Source organism: Oryctolagus cuniculus, chromosome 8 (assembly GCF_051225735.1).
Source record: "Oryctolagus cuniculus isolate XC-2025 breed Fujian yellow rabbit chromosome 8, ASM5122573v1, whole genome shotgun sequence".
Taxonomy (NCBI): Eukaryota; Metazoa; Chordata; class Mammalia; order Lagomorpha; family Leporidae; genus Oryctolagus; species Oryctolagus cuniculus.
The window spans coordinates 44,696,623-44,712,775 of NC_142874.1; the positions used below are offsets into that span (position 1 = coordinate 44,696,623).

Genomic DNA, 16,153 nt, shown 5'->3' on the forward strand with positions numbered 1-16,153 from the left:
GAGTGCATTCTAGCAGTGACACTGATGCTAAGATAGTACAGAGCAGTAGCACCACAGGCCTTGGGAGTAGAGGGTATGGATGTGGGGCACAGCCTTGGCTCCTTTTCTGGGAAAAGCCCAGTGTGTTGACCCTGTGTCACTTCCTCAGCCCAGCTTAGTCTATTAGGACTGTTTTGAGTCTCTAGTGACAAGACTGTAGGTGTCTGTAATAGTGATGAAGTCTTCTAGGGCTCTCATGTTCCACCTGCCCTGGCTAGGGAGGTGGGGGTTTGCTCCCTTTTCTGTGTGGCTGTAACAGGTTTCTGTTCTCTACAAGATTTCTGCCTTTTTTTTTTTTCCACTCCTTTTCTCTCCTTTTGCTATTTTGGACAAAGGTAGATATTTATTTGTTATTTGGGGTTTTGGGGTATAGAAGGGAGAACAGTTGGTATTTTGAGTCAGTCATCTAACTGGCTTGGTGAATTTAACTGATCGATTTTCAATCAAATGCTTTTCTCTTCTAGGGTCTTCAGGCTAATTGTTAAACTAAACCAGAATATCTGGAATAAACGTACTTACTCATGATGTATTATTCTTTTGGTATATTCTTGCATTCACTTTGCTAAATTATTCAGAATTTTTGCATCTTTGTTCTCAAAGGATACCTTATTGTAGTTTTCTTGTAATGTTTTTGCCTTGATTTTATATTGGAATAAGTCTAACACACATAATTAGTTGAGAAGCATTTCTTCCATTCAAACAGCTGGAAGGTATTCCTTAGAGTTGCTGTCATTTCTCCCTTAAGTATCTAGAATTCATTACTGAAGCCCTCTGGGCCTACAGTAGTTTTGTGGAAAGCTGGTTAGCCACAAATTCAGCTTTCTTCTTAGATACAGCCTGTGTATTTCTTCTCCAATGATCCTTGCTAATTTGAATCTTTCAAAGAATTTTCATTTTATAAAAGCTATTAAATTTTTTGCCACAAGTTATTTATAATGTTCCCCATCAACATTTAATATCTAAAACTGCTATAATGATGTCATCTTTCTCATTGGTGATATTGGAGCTTTTTGTGTTTTCTATTTTTTTGCTAAAATTTTATCAAGTCAACTTAATAAATTTATTTTCTCTATTATTTTTCTATTTTATATTTCACTGTATTTTTCTGTGTTTTGGGGTTACATTTTCTTTTTCTAGCTCTTATTTTTGCTCTTTGATTTGAGAAATAATTCTAATATATATATTTGATATCATAGATTTTGAAGTACTACTTTAGTGACATCCCAAAAATGTAAATATTTTATGTTCAGTTTTCATTCAGTTCAGATATTTTCATCTGACCCAAGAATTATTTGGAGCCATGTTACATAGTTTCTAAACATTGGTGATTTTCCAGTAACCTGTTTTTAATTTTTCACTAAATTCCATTTTAGTTACTCCTGACCATATTGTATGTTACTTTAATTTTTTGGAATTTATTGATACTTTTTTGGGTCAAAATTTAATCAATTGTGGAAAATGTTCTGTGCTCATTTGAAAAGAATGTATGTTATGATGCTATTAGTTGAAATATCAATATCAATATAGGTAAGTTGTGGATAGTGTTATTAATCACTTGTATGTTCTTATAGGTTTTCTGTCTAGTTTTCCTATCAACTATTTTGGGGAGTATGTAAAAAATCTCACCATTTCTGATTATTTTTATTACTCCATATACAATGTATCTCTCTTTTTTAGATGCTTTAAAAATTGATTATTTATCACCAGTTTTATTTTGTTTGCTTATGATGTTTCTTGATGTAGTTTCTTGTGTTTCCTATGCTAGGGTGTTAAGCTTAATGAACTTATGAATTTATAATTTTCTTACATTTGAAAATTTTACAATTATTTTTCAAGTACTTTTTTCTGTCCTACTTCACTCTTCTTTTTTTAAAAGATTTATTTTATTTATTTGAAAGACAGAGTTACAGGGTCTTCCATCTGCTGGTTTACTACCCAAATGACTGCAAAGGCCAGAGCTGAGCCAACCTGAAGCTAGGAGTCAGGATCTTTTTCTGGGTCTCCCACATGGGTTCAGGGGCCCAAGGACTTGGGCCATCCTCTGCTGCTTTCCCAGGCACATTAGCAGGGAGCTGGTTCAGAAGTGGAGCAGCTAGGTCTCAAAATTGTGCCCATAGGGGATGCCTGCGCTGCAGGTCGGGGCCTTAACTCACTGCAGCATAGCACTAGCCCTGCACTCTTCTTTAAGGGACTTGAGTCAACAGATATATTAGGCTGCTTGGTGTTGGCTCCACAGCTCACTGATGATCTGTTTATATATTTTTTTCAGTTTTCCTTACCTGTTAAGTTTGTATAATTTTTATTTCTGTGTCCTCAGTTTCACTCATCTTTCTTATACATTGTATAACCCAGCATTAATCATATCAAGTATATGTTTCATTTTAGACATTTGGATTTTTCTAGGTTTTTGATTTTTGTCTTTATTGTTTCATGTATGCCTGTACTTAACATGTTTAATCTTTCCTCTAACATCTTGAACAGATGGAATATAGATATAATACTCATTTTAATGTAATTTCTTCTATTATCTCTATCATTTGCAGATTTAAATTCATTGAGTTTTCTCCCTATATGGGGTATATTTTCATGTTTCTTGCATGACTGGTAATTTTTATCAGATACCAAACATTGTGAATTTTGCCTTATTGGTATTTCATATGTTTATCTTTATAAATATCCTTACACTTGCAATCGCTATAAAAGCAATTTCTAACACATTTAGCTATAATGGTTCATTCTCTTCCCACAAATCATTTTTCTCCCACATTTAGGTTATTTTTCTTTGTTTTATGAATAATAATTTGTATATATATGTTTTTACCTCTCTGTTTTCTATCTGATATCCCAGTATACCATCAGCTCCATGAAAAAATGGCCACTTAGTTCTCTTGTTATCCCTGTTACCTAACACGATGCCTAGCACATTGTAACTCCCCAATAAATGAATGATTTTAGGTGTCTTCTATTTTAATATCATGGGTTAACATTGTCTTTATGAGACTTAATGCTCTTGGCAACTTTGAATTTCATGTGAAATATAAGTTATCATAAGGGTTCATAATTCTGATTTTTAAAAAAATATTTATTTATTTGAAAGTCAGAGTTAGAGTAGGGGGTGGGGTCTTTCATCTACTGGTTCATTCCCCACATGGCTCCATTGGCCAGGGCTGGGCCAGTCAGAAGCCAGGAGCCAGGAGCTCACCCAGGTCTTCCATGTTTGTGCTACTTTCATTACTTTTCCCATGCCATCAGCAGGGAGCTGGATCAGAAGTCCAGCAGCCATATGGTACGCTAGTGTCGTAGGCAGTGGCTTTACCCATTATGGTCCAACACCAGCCCCTCATATTTTCTTATTTTTATAATATTATTGCTGATTACATTGACATTGCTTTAAAGGAATTTAAAACAATATATGTTTACCCTGAGTTTCTTCATGACATTATTACTAAAATGAATGTTTCATGGAAATATTTATATATGTTCAAATTTAGAAGAATGACTCTTGTTTTAATTATAACATGAAATTGATATGTAATAAATAAATGTGATATTCATTGTTTCTTTCAGCCATTTCTGGAGATGATTAAAATTAAGGTCTTCCTGCCATGTAAACAATTCTGAGTCTCAGTTGGCTATGATAATTTATCAGATTTTCCTTCATGTCTGTGCAATTCACTGTCCAGTAAGGTGATACTCTGCATCTTTAAAAGAAAAGTAATTGTGTCATTGATTTGGATTTCTATTACTATTCAAAAGCTTAAGTATTATTAATATTTGTATCAGATAGCTCTTTTGAATGGTACATACTAGAAAGACCTGCTTTCACGAATCCAATGATTTCATGGGCCAGTTAGCTCGCCACAAAGAGTCTGCTCTGTTTAATTGAAGGAGAATGAGTCTTTTTAAAAGATAGGTTTCTTTTATCATTGTTGATAAGTGTTACCAAATGAAAGAGTGAATGCTTTCTCATACATTTTTCATAGCTAAAAAGAAATAGCATTAAGTATTTTTAGTATTTTAAACCAGTAACATCATAATGTTATCTAAAACATTACATGTAAAATATAGTCATTCTAATGTTTTTGTTTAGTCCTTGGTGACTTTTCTAAAATAATATCAGAAAAAAATGCATACATATTAATACTATTGAGGAATAAATAGAGGGCATTCTTATGTTTTCAGTGCTTATCTAGTTCTCATGGAATAAATAAAGGAGATAAGCATCTTTTACCTATCATATGACAACACAAATGCAGGGGCAGCTGTGTTTTCCAGTGGCAGAGAAAAGATGTTCCATTTTTACTTCCAACTGCAGCCCTAAGTAAAACATGCTGATGCTGAGAAGCAGAAAATTCCTTTTAAAAACCTGGTTTAAGATCTAAGATTTTAGTTTAAATCATCAGAGATAGCTATTATCCTGTTATGAAAGGAATGGAGAGAGTAATAATACTGATAAAAATACTGGACTGAGGAAACTTGTGTGTGACCAACTAGTGAAGAACAATCATCCTGAGCACAGACATTCTTTCACAGATCTATTAAACTGGGTGTCACTTATCATTTTGACCAGAAATTTAGTCTGTATATTTTATTTTACTGTTTTCTTTTACAGCATCACATTGTTAATCAAGTGGCTGGTTTGTTACATTGGTTTAAATATTAATTTTTAAATTAGATACCTAGAGTATCCGATGTGTATAAGCTAAAATTCATAATTTATATTCAGAATACTATATACATGTTCTATGTGTAAAACTCAAATAGGTTCATATGTGAACACAGACATGACAAACATGAGTCTTTGCAGCAATTCAGATTTACTCAACCTTTACAGCCTTTTGGCCACTTTTGACCATTTAGCTACTGCTCTGTCTGCTGCTTTCAGTTAGTTAATATTAAGTTTTTAACCAAGAATATCACTTGGGTATGCAGAAAATATTTACTCTGGAACATCGTTCTCTGTTAAAAGCTGGTTATCAATCAGCATCTCTTGACTGCTTGAGGGTTAAAGGAAAACAACAACCATTCTAACTATGATCAAATCATGACAGTATATTATTTTAGAGGAGGTACTTACAAATGCCAGTTCCAGAAAGGAAAGAGAATTTTTTAAAAATAGTAGTTCTTTATTTCAATGTAGCCAAATTCATCCATCTTCTTTGTACTAGTTCTGAATATGACCTCAAGGTACTTTCTGAACTACACTATATAAACTTTTTCCTCATTGTCTCAAGACAATGGGTTAGACTCATTTTTGTGATCAGTTTAACTAGTATCTCCTATTAATTTGCTATGGAACAAAAGAAACAATCTACTTATTATTTCACCAAATTCATATTATCTTAGTACTCATTCCATAGGGAGACTACTGATGCCATAGACAGGAGTGTCAATTGGTAAAGTCAACAACAGGAGTCACTGTGCACTTACTCCTCATGTAGGATCTCTGTCCTTAATGTGCTGTGTATTGAGATTTAATGCTATAACGAGTACTCAAACAATATATTTCACTTTGTGTTTCTATGGGGGCGCAAACTGTTGAAATCTTTACTTAATGTATACTAAACTGATCCTCTGTAAAAAAAAAAAAAAAAAAAAAAAAAAAAAAAAAAAAAAAAAGAAAGAAAGAAATTCTCAACTCCCAACTTGTCTCTCACTGGGATTAAACATGAAATAGGTCTGATCTGATTTCATCATCATTTAAAAAAAATCATCTATTATTTTTCACTTTATGTTTCTGTGTGGGAGCAAACTGTTGAAATCCTTACTTAATGTATACTAAGCTGATCTTCTGTATATTAAGATAATCAAAAATGAATCTTGATGTGAATGGAAGGGGAGAGGGAGTGGGAAAGGGGAGGGTTGTGGGTGGGAGGGACGGTATTGGGGGGAAGCCATTGTAATCCATAAATCGTACTTTGGAAATTTATATTCATTAAATAAAAGTTAAAAAAAAAAGTACTCATTAATCTGTAGTTCCCATATAATTTTTTACACAATCTTCTTTAAAGCTCCATTAATATAGAGAGATAGCAAGTCTTTAATTTTCTTTATCCTTTAAGCTTGTTATCCTGTAAAAGCAATTAAATGGAGCACAGTGGACCACATACATACATGTTTATAAATCATATGTCCTATCGTTATTCTAGCATTAATTTTGCTGTTTTGGAAAAAAAGTCCAAGGGAGAAATAATTCAACTTGCCTTATATTTTAAAGAAATAGCAGGCACAAAATATTGGAATTGGAATTTTTTTAGTATCATTGTACCACAATGATCTCAAATGCAAATTATTAAGTGATGAATGTTCGCATACATCTATAAAGCTGTTTATTACCTATTTACTATAGAAAAAGTTATCCTGTTTATGTGTTGATAGAAAAAATATGTTGGACAATTAAATAAATAAATAACTCCCTCTAATGTCTTTAATCCATCTGAAGAATGGAAGAAGATAATATAAGTTAATACATGGTGTAGCCTTTCCCCTTTTTATTGATCACCAAACCCTGAACTGTTGGAGGCAGCAATATTTCAAGCTAAAGTACTGGTACCAATTGGGAGTGTGGCTTTCACAGGGATTATTCCATGTTGTCCTTTGTCCTTCTAAAGAGTACCTTTAAAATTTAAATTTTTCCTAATATATCAAAATCCTCTATCAACATCTTACAATAAAATGAGAAAATTGCCACCTTTTTACTTCATGACTCATTCCAAACATCTATCATCTTTTAAAGATTAATTAATTAATTAATTTGAAAGCATCACAGAGGTAAAGAATAAGGAAGAGGAGAGGAGAGAAAGAAAGAGAGAAAGAGAAAAGGAGAGAGAAAGAGAGAGAGAGAGGAGCTCCATTGTGATCTTCCATGTGAGTGGCAGGTGCCCCAGTACTTGGGTCATCTTCCACTGCTTCCTCAGGTATGAGCTGGATCAGAAGTGGAGTAGCTAGGACTTGAACTAGTGCTCATATGGGATGCTGCATCATAGGTGGTGCCACAACACTGCTCCCCCAACATCTCTTTATTTCAAAAGGATTAAAATGTTTTTTAAAGTTTTCTATCATTTGTGCTCCTTACTGGAGGTGAGGAGATCCTTGTTATACAGTGGCAGAAAGCTTAGTTAAGTGGAATTGTGTCTTGCTGTTTTGTAGGGTGTGAAATGTGTAAGCTGTGACTTTGAACATTCAACTGAGGAAAATATGTAATCTGTGACATTTAACATTCAGTGGAGGAGATTGCAGGAAAATGCTCCTAGGTTTCTTTTTTGCTGATTATAGTAAAATGCAAAGGAAGAATTGCTTTAAGATAACTGCTAAACAAAAAAGGGACCACCAGGACTAGATGATTTGAGAAATGTCCAAGCCATTCAGATTGTGAAAGATGTCAAAGTGAAGATATGCACTATCAGAAAAAGCACACTATGGAAGGAAAGCTGAGAGTGTGACTTAATCACCTAAGCAGAAGCAAGAAATGTAATGGGATTAATCTGGAGAGATTTGTCAAAGTTTCTTATTTACTGGAATGCATCCCTATGATGTATGTTTTGAAACCACAATATTTTTATACCAATAGAATGCTGCTGTCTTGTACCAAAAGGGACAGAGATACTAAGCAATGAAAGAAAGCTACTGGACTCACATAATATACAGGAAAGAAACGGATGATTGAAATTACTCAGCTGACTCTTTGTGCCACATTTCATGAAAAAAGGATGATGTAAAGGGCAGAGCTGAAATCACAGGGAATTATTCCCAAGACTTGAAATTTAAGGGAGTTTGCCTACATGGGTTTTGAAATAACTTGGAACCAGTAATTCTCTTTTTCATCCCATTTTCTTACTTTTTTAGTGGAATGTCCATAATTACTGTCTTCTGCCTGTCCCATCATCATATTTTGGAAGCAAATAAGTTAATTCTTGTTTTTTGTGTAAAGATTTATGTATCTATTTGAAAGTCAGAGTTACACAGATAGAGAAGAGGCAGAGAGAGAGAGAGAGAGAGAGAGAGGGAGGGAGGTCTTCCATCAGCTGGTTCACTCCCCAACTGGCCGCAACTGTCAGAGTTGCAGCCTTCCAAAGCCAGGGTCCAAGAGCTTCCTCCGGGTCTCCCATGCAGGTACAGGGGCCCAAGGACTTGGGCCATCTTCTACTGCTTGCCCAGGTCGTAGCAGAGTCCTGGAGCACCTGGGACGTGAACCAGCGCCCATATGGGATGTTGGCACTGCAGGGAGCGGATTTATCTGCCATACCACAGCTCCAGCCCCAGGTTATTCTTAAATTTCACAATTTCCACAGGCGCATAGATGGAGTGAGATTGTGCCTTAAGATGAATATTACCCAAGACTTCACCAATACGAAATTTATATGGGTTGACTCTAGTTATTCTCTCTCATTTAGGTTATATTTCATTGATCCTATAATACATTTTTCAAAGTTGTTGTAGGTTGTAGGAATTTTTCTGTTTCACTAAAGGTACAATTATATTTTCAGTAGATTTAATTGGATTTTTATATGAGAGGGAAAATGAGAAAAAATTGCTTTTACTGTCACCTCTAACTAAAAATATTATTATGTTTTGATATCTGCAAATAAAGTAGAGTTAGGAAATTAAACAATTTCTAAGTAAATTATGCCAGGCTATAATTGGCTTTTACTCAACTGTATTTAAGAAACAATTTAGAGTATTCTTAACTTTTCTAATCAAAAACAGGCCTCAAATTATAGACATCTATGGTATTCAGACATCTAATAAAGAGTTTGAGTTCAGTGCTGAAATAGAGTATCTTTTAAACTCATTTAAATGAGAGAGAGAGAGAGAAAGAAAGAGAGAGAGAGAGAGAATGAGCGCTCCCATCTGCAGATTCACTCCCCAAATGTCCACAATGGCCCCAGGGCAGGCAAGAGGCAAAGGCCAGGAACTTGGAACCTGGAACTTAGTCCAGGTCTGCTAAATGCTTCTCAGGGATTCAGTTATTTCAGTGATCACAGCTACCTCCTAGGATCTGCATTAGCAGAATGCTAGAGTCAGGAGTCAGAGCTGGATATTATACCCAGGAACTCTGATGTAACATGTGGGTATCATAACCAGTCTTAACCACTATTCCAAATGCCTATACTAGCATTTATTGTCTTTTAAAAATATCTGAAATAAAAAATATGTATAATTGGTATTCAGTTGGAAAATTCAAAAGAAAGATTCCCATTTATTTGCCGTTCATTTTCTGTTCTATGAATTAGCATGGTATTATATTTGTCTCTGGAATCTACAAGGAATCCTAGCATACGTGAGAAGGAGTATAAATCTTTAAAAATACATACAGTATTTTTTTTTTTTTGCTGGTTAGGCTCACGTAATTGTTGAGTGAAGGTATAGAGCTAAGCCTGCTACAGTTGAGTACCAATTATTGCACGTTTTTACTAAGGTATTGAAATAGTAGATGGAAGTACTACTTAAAATACTGAACTGTATAATAAACCTGTTCCCCAATTTACCTTTTAAAATGGATAATAGTGATGAATAACTTAAAGAGTCATTACATCTCTTTGCCCCTTAAGGATGGCAATATATATATATATTTATTATATATATCATATAAATATTTATTATATTATATATATAAACATATATACCTATGCATACAGGAAAATGACTGAAAGTATAGTGATTTGAGGTAAGAGAAACAAGAAAATTAGGTAATTCAAATTTAGTTTATCAAGAGAAGCTATGCTTAATTGGAATTTGTATATTTCCAATTCAGGAAATACATTTCTTTATTAAAATACTCTTCCAAATAAAATTAAAAAGGAATACTTTCTGGTGAATTATGTCTGGTAAGTCAAATAAAAGTTGCCCTCCAAGTTGAAGAAAATTTTGTGTTATTTTACTGTTACAAATGAGAACCTTGTAACTATGGAGGGAGCAATAGTTGTCTTCTCTCTATTGGGAGTAAAATCATATTAATGGATTTAATCTGGTCCTCCTGAGACTCAGATCAAAGGAAAATAAAGGGCATATTTTAAAACTGGAATACTTCAAATTAATCATAGTACTCCAACCATTTATGTGACAATATTTGTATGATTTCCAAAACACAGCAACAGCCATACACACATGCTTTGATTTTTTGAATTTCTTTAAAAATTTATATATATATTTATTTATTTGAAGGACAGATGGACAGAAACAGAGACAGACAGAGGGAAGGAGAGAGAGAGAGAGAGAGATCTTCCATTCACCGGTTAATTCCCCAAGCAGACACAATGGCAAAGCCAGGAGACAGGAAATCTTTCCATGAGTGACAGGCCTGAAGCACTTAAGGCAGCTTGCGGTACCTTCCCAAGCACATTAGCAGAAAGATGGATCAGAAAGGGAACAACTGTGACTCAACCCGCACTCTGATATGGGATGTCTGTGTTGCCAGCGAGGGCGTAACCCACTGCTCCACTCTGCCTCTCTCTGTCTCTGTCTCTGTCTCTCTCTCTCTCACTCACACATACACACACACACACACACACACACAGAGAGAGAGAGAGAGAGAGAGAGAGAGACTTTAGAAGTAAATTCCCCTCCTAAAGAATGTTTCTATTCTCTTAGAATTATTCACCAAGGTTATTTTAATATATAGGCCTCTATATGATTGCTTTATGTGTAGGAATAAGATGTGTTTCTAAAAGCAACCTGCTAGCAGCCCCTACACCTAATACCTTGATATAGACATTATCAGACCTGGTAGGACTCCTCAGCTCGCAGTTCCTCGATCTTTTCATCGATGATTGCAAGTCACTTCTTTGCTAAATATTAACTCATTAAATTGACAGAGTGACACAGGGTCAGGCTGGTACTCAAACCCCCAGAAGCTCAGAATTCAATGGTTAATATTTCCAGGCTAAACTCTATTCTGAGAATTTTGCAGGAACTCACAGGTCTTGATCAAAGTAATACTCAATCTACCTTTTGACCCAAACAGATCACAAACCATTTTAATAATTACAAAAGAAACACAGTGACCAATCACAGACTGGAAGCTGATCACTCAGTGCTCAACCAGAAATCTATGTGATTCACTGCTGCTCATCCCTGTGAGAGTTCAGGAACTGAGCAGTAGCTGCCTGACTCCTTGCTCTGTGCAGTGTTAATAAAATCCCAGAGTCTTTCACCAGTCTAGGTGTCAATCATTGACTTGCTGAGGGTGGAACAAATAGACCCAGTTTTGGGGGTTCTGTAAGAATTCCTCCAACTAATTTTGGGAAGATTCTACAACATTTATTTCTAAATTGTGTGGAAACAGAAAAAAGGGAAAAGCTTTTTAGTTTTCTATATCCAGCAATTTAAAAAGGTCTTTAATTTGCTCATGAGTCTAAAAAGTTAACTCAAAGATGTAAATAAAATTATAATAAGATTCTTTGTGAACTATATATTCTACCAAAGAACCAGACCATTTAAAATAAAGGTACTTTGATTATTGAACAATCAAATACTTCTTGTTTCCTAATTTTTTCCTAAACTCTTTTATAATAGAGTTTAGATTTATAAAGGCATTTATCAAGGTCATAAATTTCACACATTTAACCTTTGAAATGTATCTATCTGGAGGGATTTAAAACTAGAAATATTTGCTACTCTAACATTTTTTATTAACGCATGTCCTTATTTTGTGTTATTTAGTCTTAGTCAAGTGTTAATGACGTTTTCCCTACTTTAAATTAAGTAATATAAGTATTTAATTGTTATATGAGAATGACCCTTTAATTAGTTAATTTATTGCTATATGAGATCAGCAATCCTTGAATTTATTTTGTTTCTTTGAGTAGCATATTCTTTAACTGCCTTCTTAACCATTTTATCTCTTGGTTTTGAATCTTAATGTTTTCCTCCATTAATGATCTTTAAGACCTTATAGTTCAGCTTAAAAGAAATTATATGTGAGAAAGTTTCATTAATTTAAGAATTGAGATGCTTTAGCTTCACTTTCCTTGTTCAAGACACACATAATTTTTCATATTGATAAATTGGTATCCTCCTTTTTAAACTTACTAATGAAGGGAAAAAAGCTTAGATAAAAGTGGCATGACAAAAAATATGACATTCACTTATTTCAAATCAAAGAAAATGAATGTAACATGAGGTGTTTTAACTGAACACTAATAAGCTATTAAAAGTACTGCATTTAAAATTTGGTCATTTACAGTTGGTTATGGATTATTTGTCCAGCAGTTCAAACTCCTGTATGATAGTCCCATACTGAAAACCTTGAAACTAAAAGTGGCCCAGAAGAGAAAAATTGGCACTTTAATGAATGCACTATAATTCCTGGTAGAAGAAAACCTCTGTTACCTGTGGCTACTTGTTTTAGACTGTGATGTTTGTTACTATGAAGGCTCTCAAGTATACTTTTTTCACCTTGGAGATAAATAGTTACCTAATAAAATAGTTACCTAATAGTCTAGATAGTGGATAAAGATAACCAATTTGACTATTTCTATCCATAACTGTAAATAATTTTTAAGTATTGACTGGCTTAATAAACCATTGATACCAGCTACTAGTGGATCCTCTTTAGCCACCTGCCTTTCCCGGTTAAGTTTAGAATTAATGCTGACCTTAATATTTACACACATGTTCTTGTTAAGTATTTTATCTGTCCTCAGATTTGTGTGGAAAGACAGAAAGGTGACAATTTAAAAAATCCTAGAAGTTAAAAATTCTCATCATTCAGTGTAAATTGTTCTTGATTTTTTGCTTATGCATTTATAGTGTTAAAATGATACTGTAAAAGAAAGATCACTTGTGTTAACTGGCGATCTTTCATTTATCATCTTCACTTAATAAAATATAAACCAGACAACTTTATGCCAATTCCCTGGCTTTATTTATTTCTTTATTTCTGAAATATCTGTGATCCTAAGGTCCATGATTGGAGCCACTGCCTTAAATATTCAAACTTGGACTCTGTGGAAGGGAAGCAATCCGCTCTCAGTAAATAGCACTTTGTTTGGCAGAGGAAGGGAGAGGCACCTTTGAGTTTTCTGTAAACTAACCATCTACCTTGGACATTTATAATGAGCCTCTCTTACCTGGGAGACGGGAAAAGTACAGCTGCCTAAGGAAGTCTCACTGTGGGATTTTACAGTCATTCTCATCCTGAGCAAAATTGATGTGGGCCTGGGACCTTAATTTTCAGTCCAGATTTTTGCTTTCACACAGAAATAAGAATTCTAAGCAAACACATAGTAATGTACACAAGTAAGAACAGGATTTATTTAAATGGTGAAAGAATGAACATACATTCATGCGTGACTGTGGACTGACTGTCCCACACAGAGAAAATATTTGTCGCTCCCCCTCTTCGTGGAGGAACGACACTAAGCCCTGCCTAGGCTTCATATCCGAGTCACGGCACCATTATGTTGCTCCCCCTCTTCGTGGAGGAACGACACAGGACCCTGCGCTGTTCTTTCGTCTGCTCGGCCCTCCCCGGGTTTGCTGCTGGTTCTTCCCGGGTTGGCTACTATCCCTTCCACCTCCGTGGAAGGGCGGTTCCCCCTGGCCGCTTTCCCCACTTCCGCAGGGGAGCGGCACACCGCCGGCCGGCTCTTCTCGGGGGCTGCACAGGTGTTCCTTCAGCTAGATATTCCCCTTAGATGTTCCTGGTGCGTGCCGTCTCTCTCCTCCTTTATAGTCCTCCTCCGCCAATCCTAACTCGGCTGCCCACACGCCAAGTACGCTGCTCTCCAATCAGGAGCAAGTCCTACAGTTAATTGGTTGAACTGGAGGCAGCTGTGCGGAAGCTGTTTACTTCTCTCCCAGCGCCATATTGTGGGAGAGCAGATGCATAGAATAAGTCTTAATTCCAGTAACTCAGTCTAGTCCGGGTTGCTCCCCACAATATTCATCATAAGTAGACCAGAGTTCCTTAAAGAAAGAGGAGCAGGGGAGGGGAGGGAAGGTAGTAGGGTCTAAGCCCTGAATAGTGCCCTCAGCAGTGGTCAGGGACCAGAAGAAAACTCTCTGCCACCCTTCCTAGCTTCTTTGAGGTAGGGAGTGGTGCCTTAATTGAATAAACAAATGGGGTGAGTTGTTACCATACAGAAAGTGATCTGGGACTTTTATGGCACTTCCTGTGGAGCTTATTATCCATGTGGTCACCATGGTGTCTCCTTGTTCCAGGTCCCAGATGATACAAAGATGCATTCTGGAAGATTGTCATTTTATACTGATAAGTAAAGAGATAACATTGCATTACAGGGCTGGCAATCGGGGTGGGTCATTCAGCTTCTGGGGACCTCAGTTTCTTTACATAAAAGGACATAATGATAAATTCTCCATGAGGTGTGCTATGACAATTAAAAATGTTAATATTTTAAGGAACTTGGAACAATTACTTGCATACATTAGGTAGAAGAAATTGGTCATAGTTTTGAATTTTTGTTTTCTTAGAGACCATAGCCTAGGAATATTAATTCTTTCAGAAGTTTTCAGTTTATGGACCTTTGTGTTTACTCAATATCTTTGGGAGAATTGTCTAGTCAGATTGTTTGATGGCAGGTAAAAATAAAAAAAAACACATGGGTATGTTATACAATGTATAAATTAAATGCTATTCATTGGTTATCTTCATTTTCTCACACAGCCTTTACAACACTGCTTCACACTGATAGCATTGGAGGATGATAGTAATAAAGCCCTTGTTCTTTAACTTTTGCTGAGAATTACCTGAACAGTCATACTTTTCATGAAGTAACTTTAATTAAAGAATACCCATGTTTGTACCTTAAACAAATTATTAGTTTTTAATTTGCATCTTTAAATGCATGAGGCATTCTGTAAAGTGTCTGAAACTTTAAACTTTTTAAATACTCTCTCTTATTTTACAGGTAACCAAGAAAAATATTCTAGAGTGATCAAAAAGTTCAATGCAATTGAAATGTTATTTACACTCTATCCACCTAAAGGAGTCCAGATTTCGAATAACGTGAGACTCAGGTCCACTTGGCTGAGACCCATAGTAAATGGAGAAGAAGGGTACAAATATATAGGTAAGATGGGGGGGCATTTTTTGTGATAAAGAATAATTTATGCTTTATGCTGTATAATTATTTTTCATAACTTAAATGATACATAAGTTCTACAGAATATTCCCTTTATTTCCTAGGTATTGTGCCTGCAAATTTAAAAGGGGTTATTTTATGCCTTGATGCTTTCTCTAGAAAAATGGAAAAACATTGTGCTTATCCATTCACCAATAGATGGACATTTGAGATGTTTTCACTTTTGGGTTACTACAAGAGAAACTGCCTGAAATATTCAGCTACTGAAGTATATGTAGGCACCTGATTGCATTTCTCTTGGCCAACTGTTTCTAAAGTGATCGTATCATTTCATACTGTCCACTGGCAGATGTAAGAAAGTTACATTTGTCCCACAGCTGTATCAACACTTGATAGAATCAGTTTCCTAATTTTAGCCAGTCTATGTGTGTATTGATATCCCACTGTGGTTTCTATTTACATTTTCTATAGAAAATTCTGATTTTTTTCATATTTCAAGTACTTTTCAGGTATACATCTTCACTGAATTGTTCAAAAGTTTTGTCCATTTTTATATTATTATTATTATTAAATTTTGAAAGTCCTTCAGATATATAATGCTTAAGTCCTTTAACATAAAAATGCTTTACAAATATTTTTCTCACTTTGTGGTTTTTCTTTTCTTCTAATGCTGTCTTTTGAAAGGCAGAGATTTTTAATTTTGATGAAATCTAGTTCACCATTGTATTCCTTTATGATTCATGTTTTTGCTTTCTTATCTAAGAAATATTGTTTAGCTTGTAGTTGCAAAGGCTGTCTTATAGAAATTTTACAGTTTAAAGTTTTTATATTTCCATATATTATTGATTTAATTTTTAAAACCATTTTAAAATAGTTTTTAACAGATTCAGTGTGCTTTGTAGATACAGTTCTAAGTACATTAGAATATTCCTTTCCTCCCTTCAAATCCTCTCTCCTTCCTACGATCTTTCCTTCCTTCTCCTTTTTTTTTTTTTAGTTTTTGAGATAACATACTTTAACTTTACAAAGCAGTGAAAAAGCTTAACATTTCACCAAATAAGAAGTTTAAA

General features: G+C 34.9%; 1 protein-coding gene across 1 annotated transcript in view; it reads left to right on the top strand.

The window, feature by feature from the left end:
* IQCM (IQ motif containing M) overlaps positions 1 to 16,153 on the top strand; it is a 459,382-nt gene that overhangs the window by 327,889 nt on the left and 115,340 nt on the right. Inside the window, exon 11 of the mRNA XM_089301770.1 lies at positions 14,910 to 15,071. Coding sequence (XP_089157896.1) covers positions 14,910 to 15,071 — 162 coding nt within the window. The remainder of the gene's footprint in view (positions 1 to 14,909; positions 15,072 to 16,153) is intronic.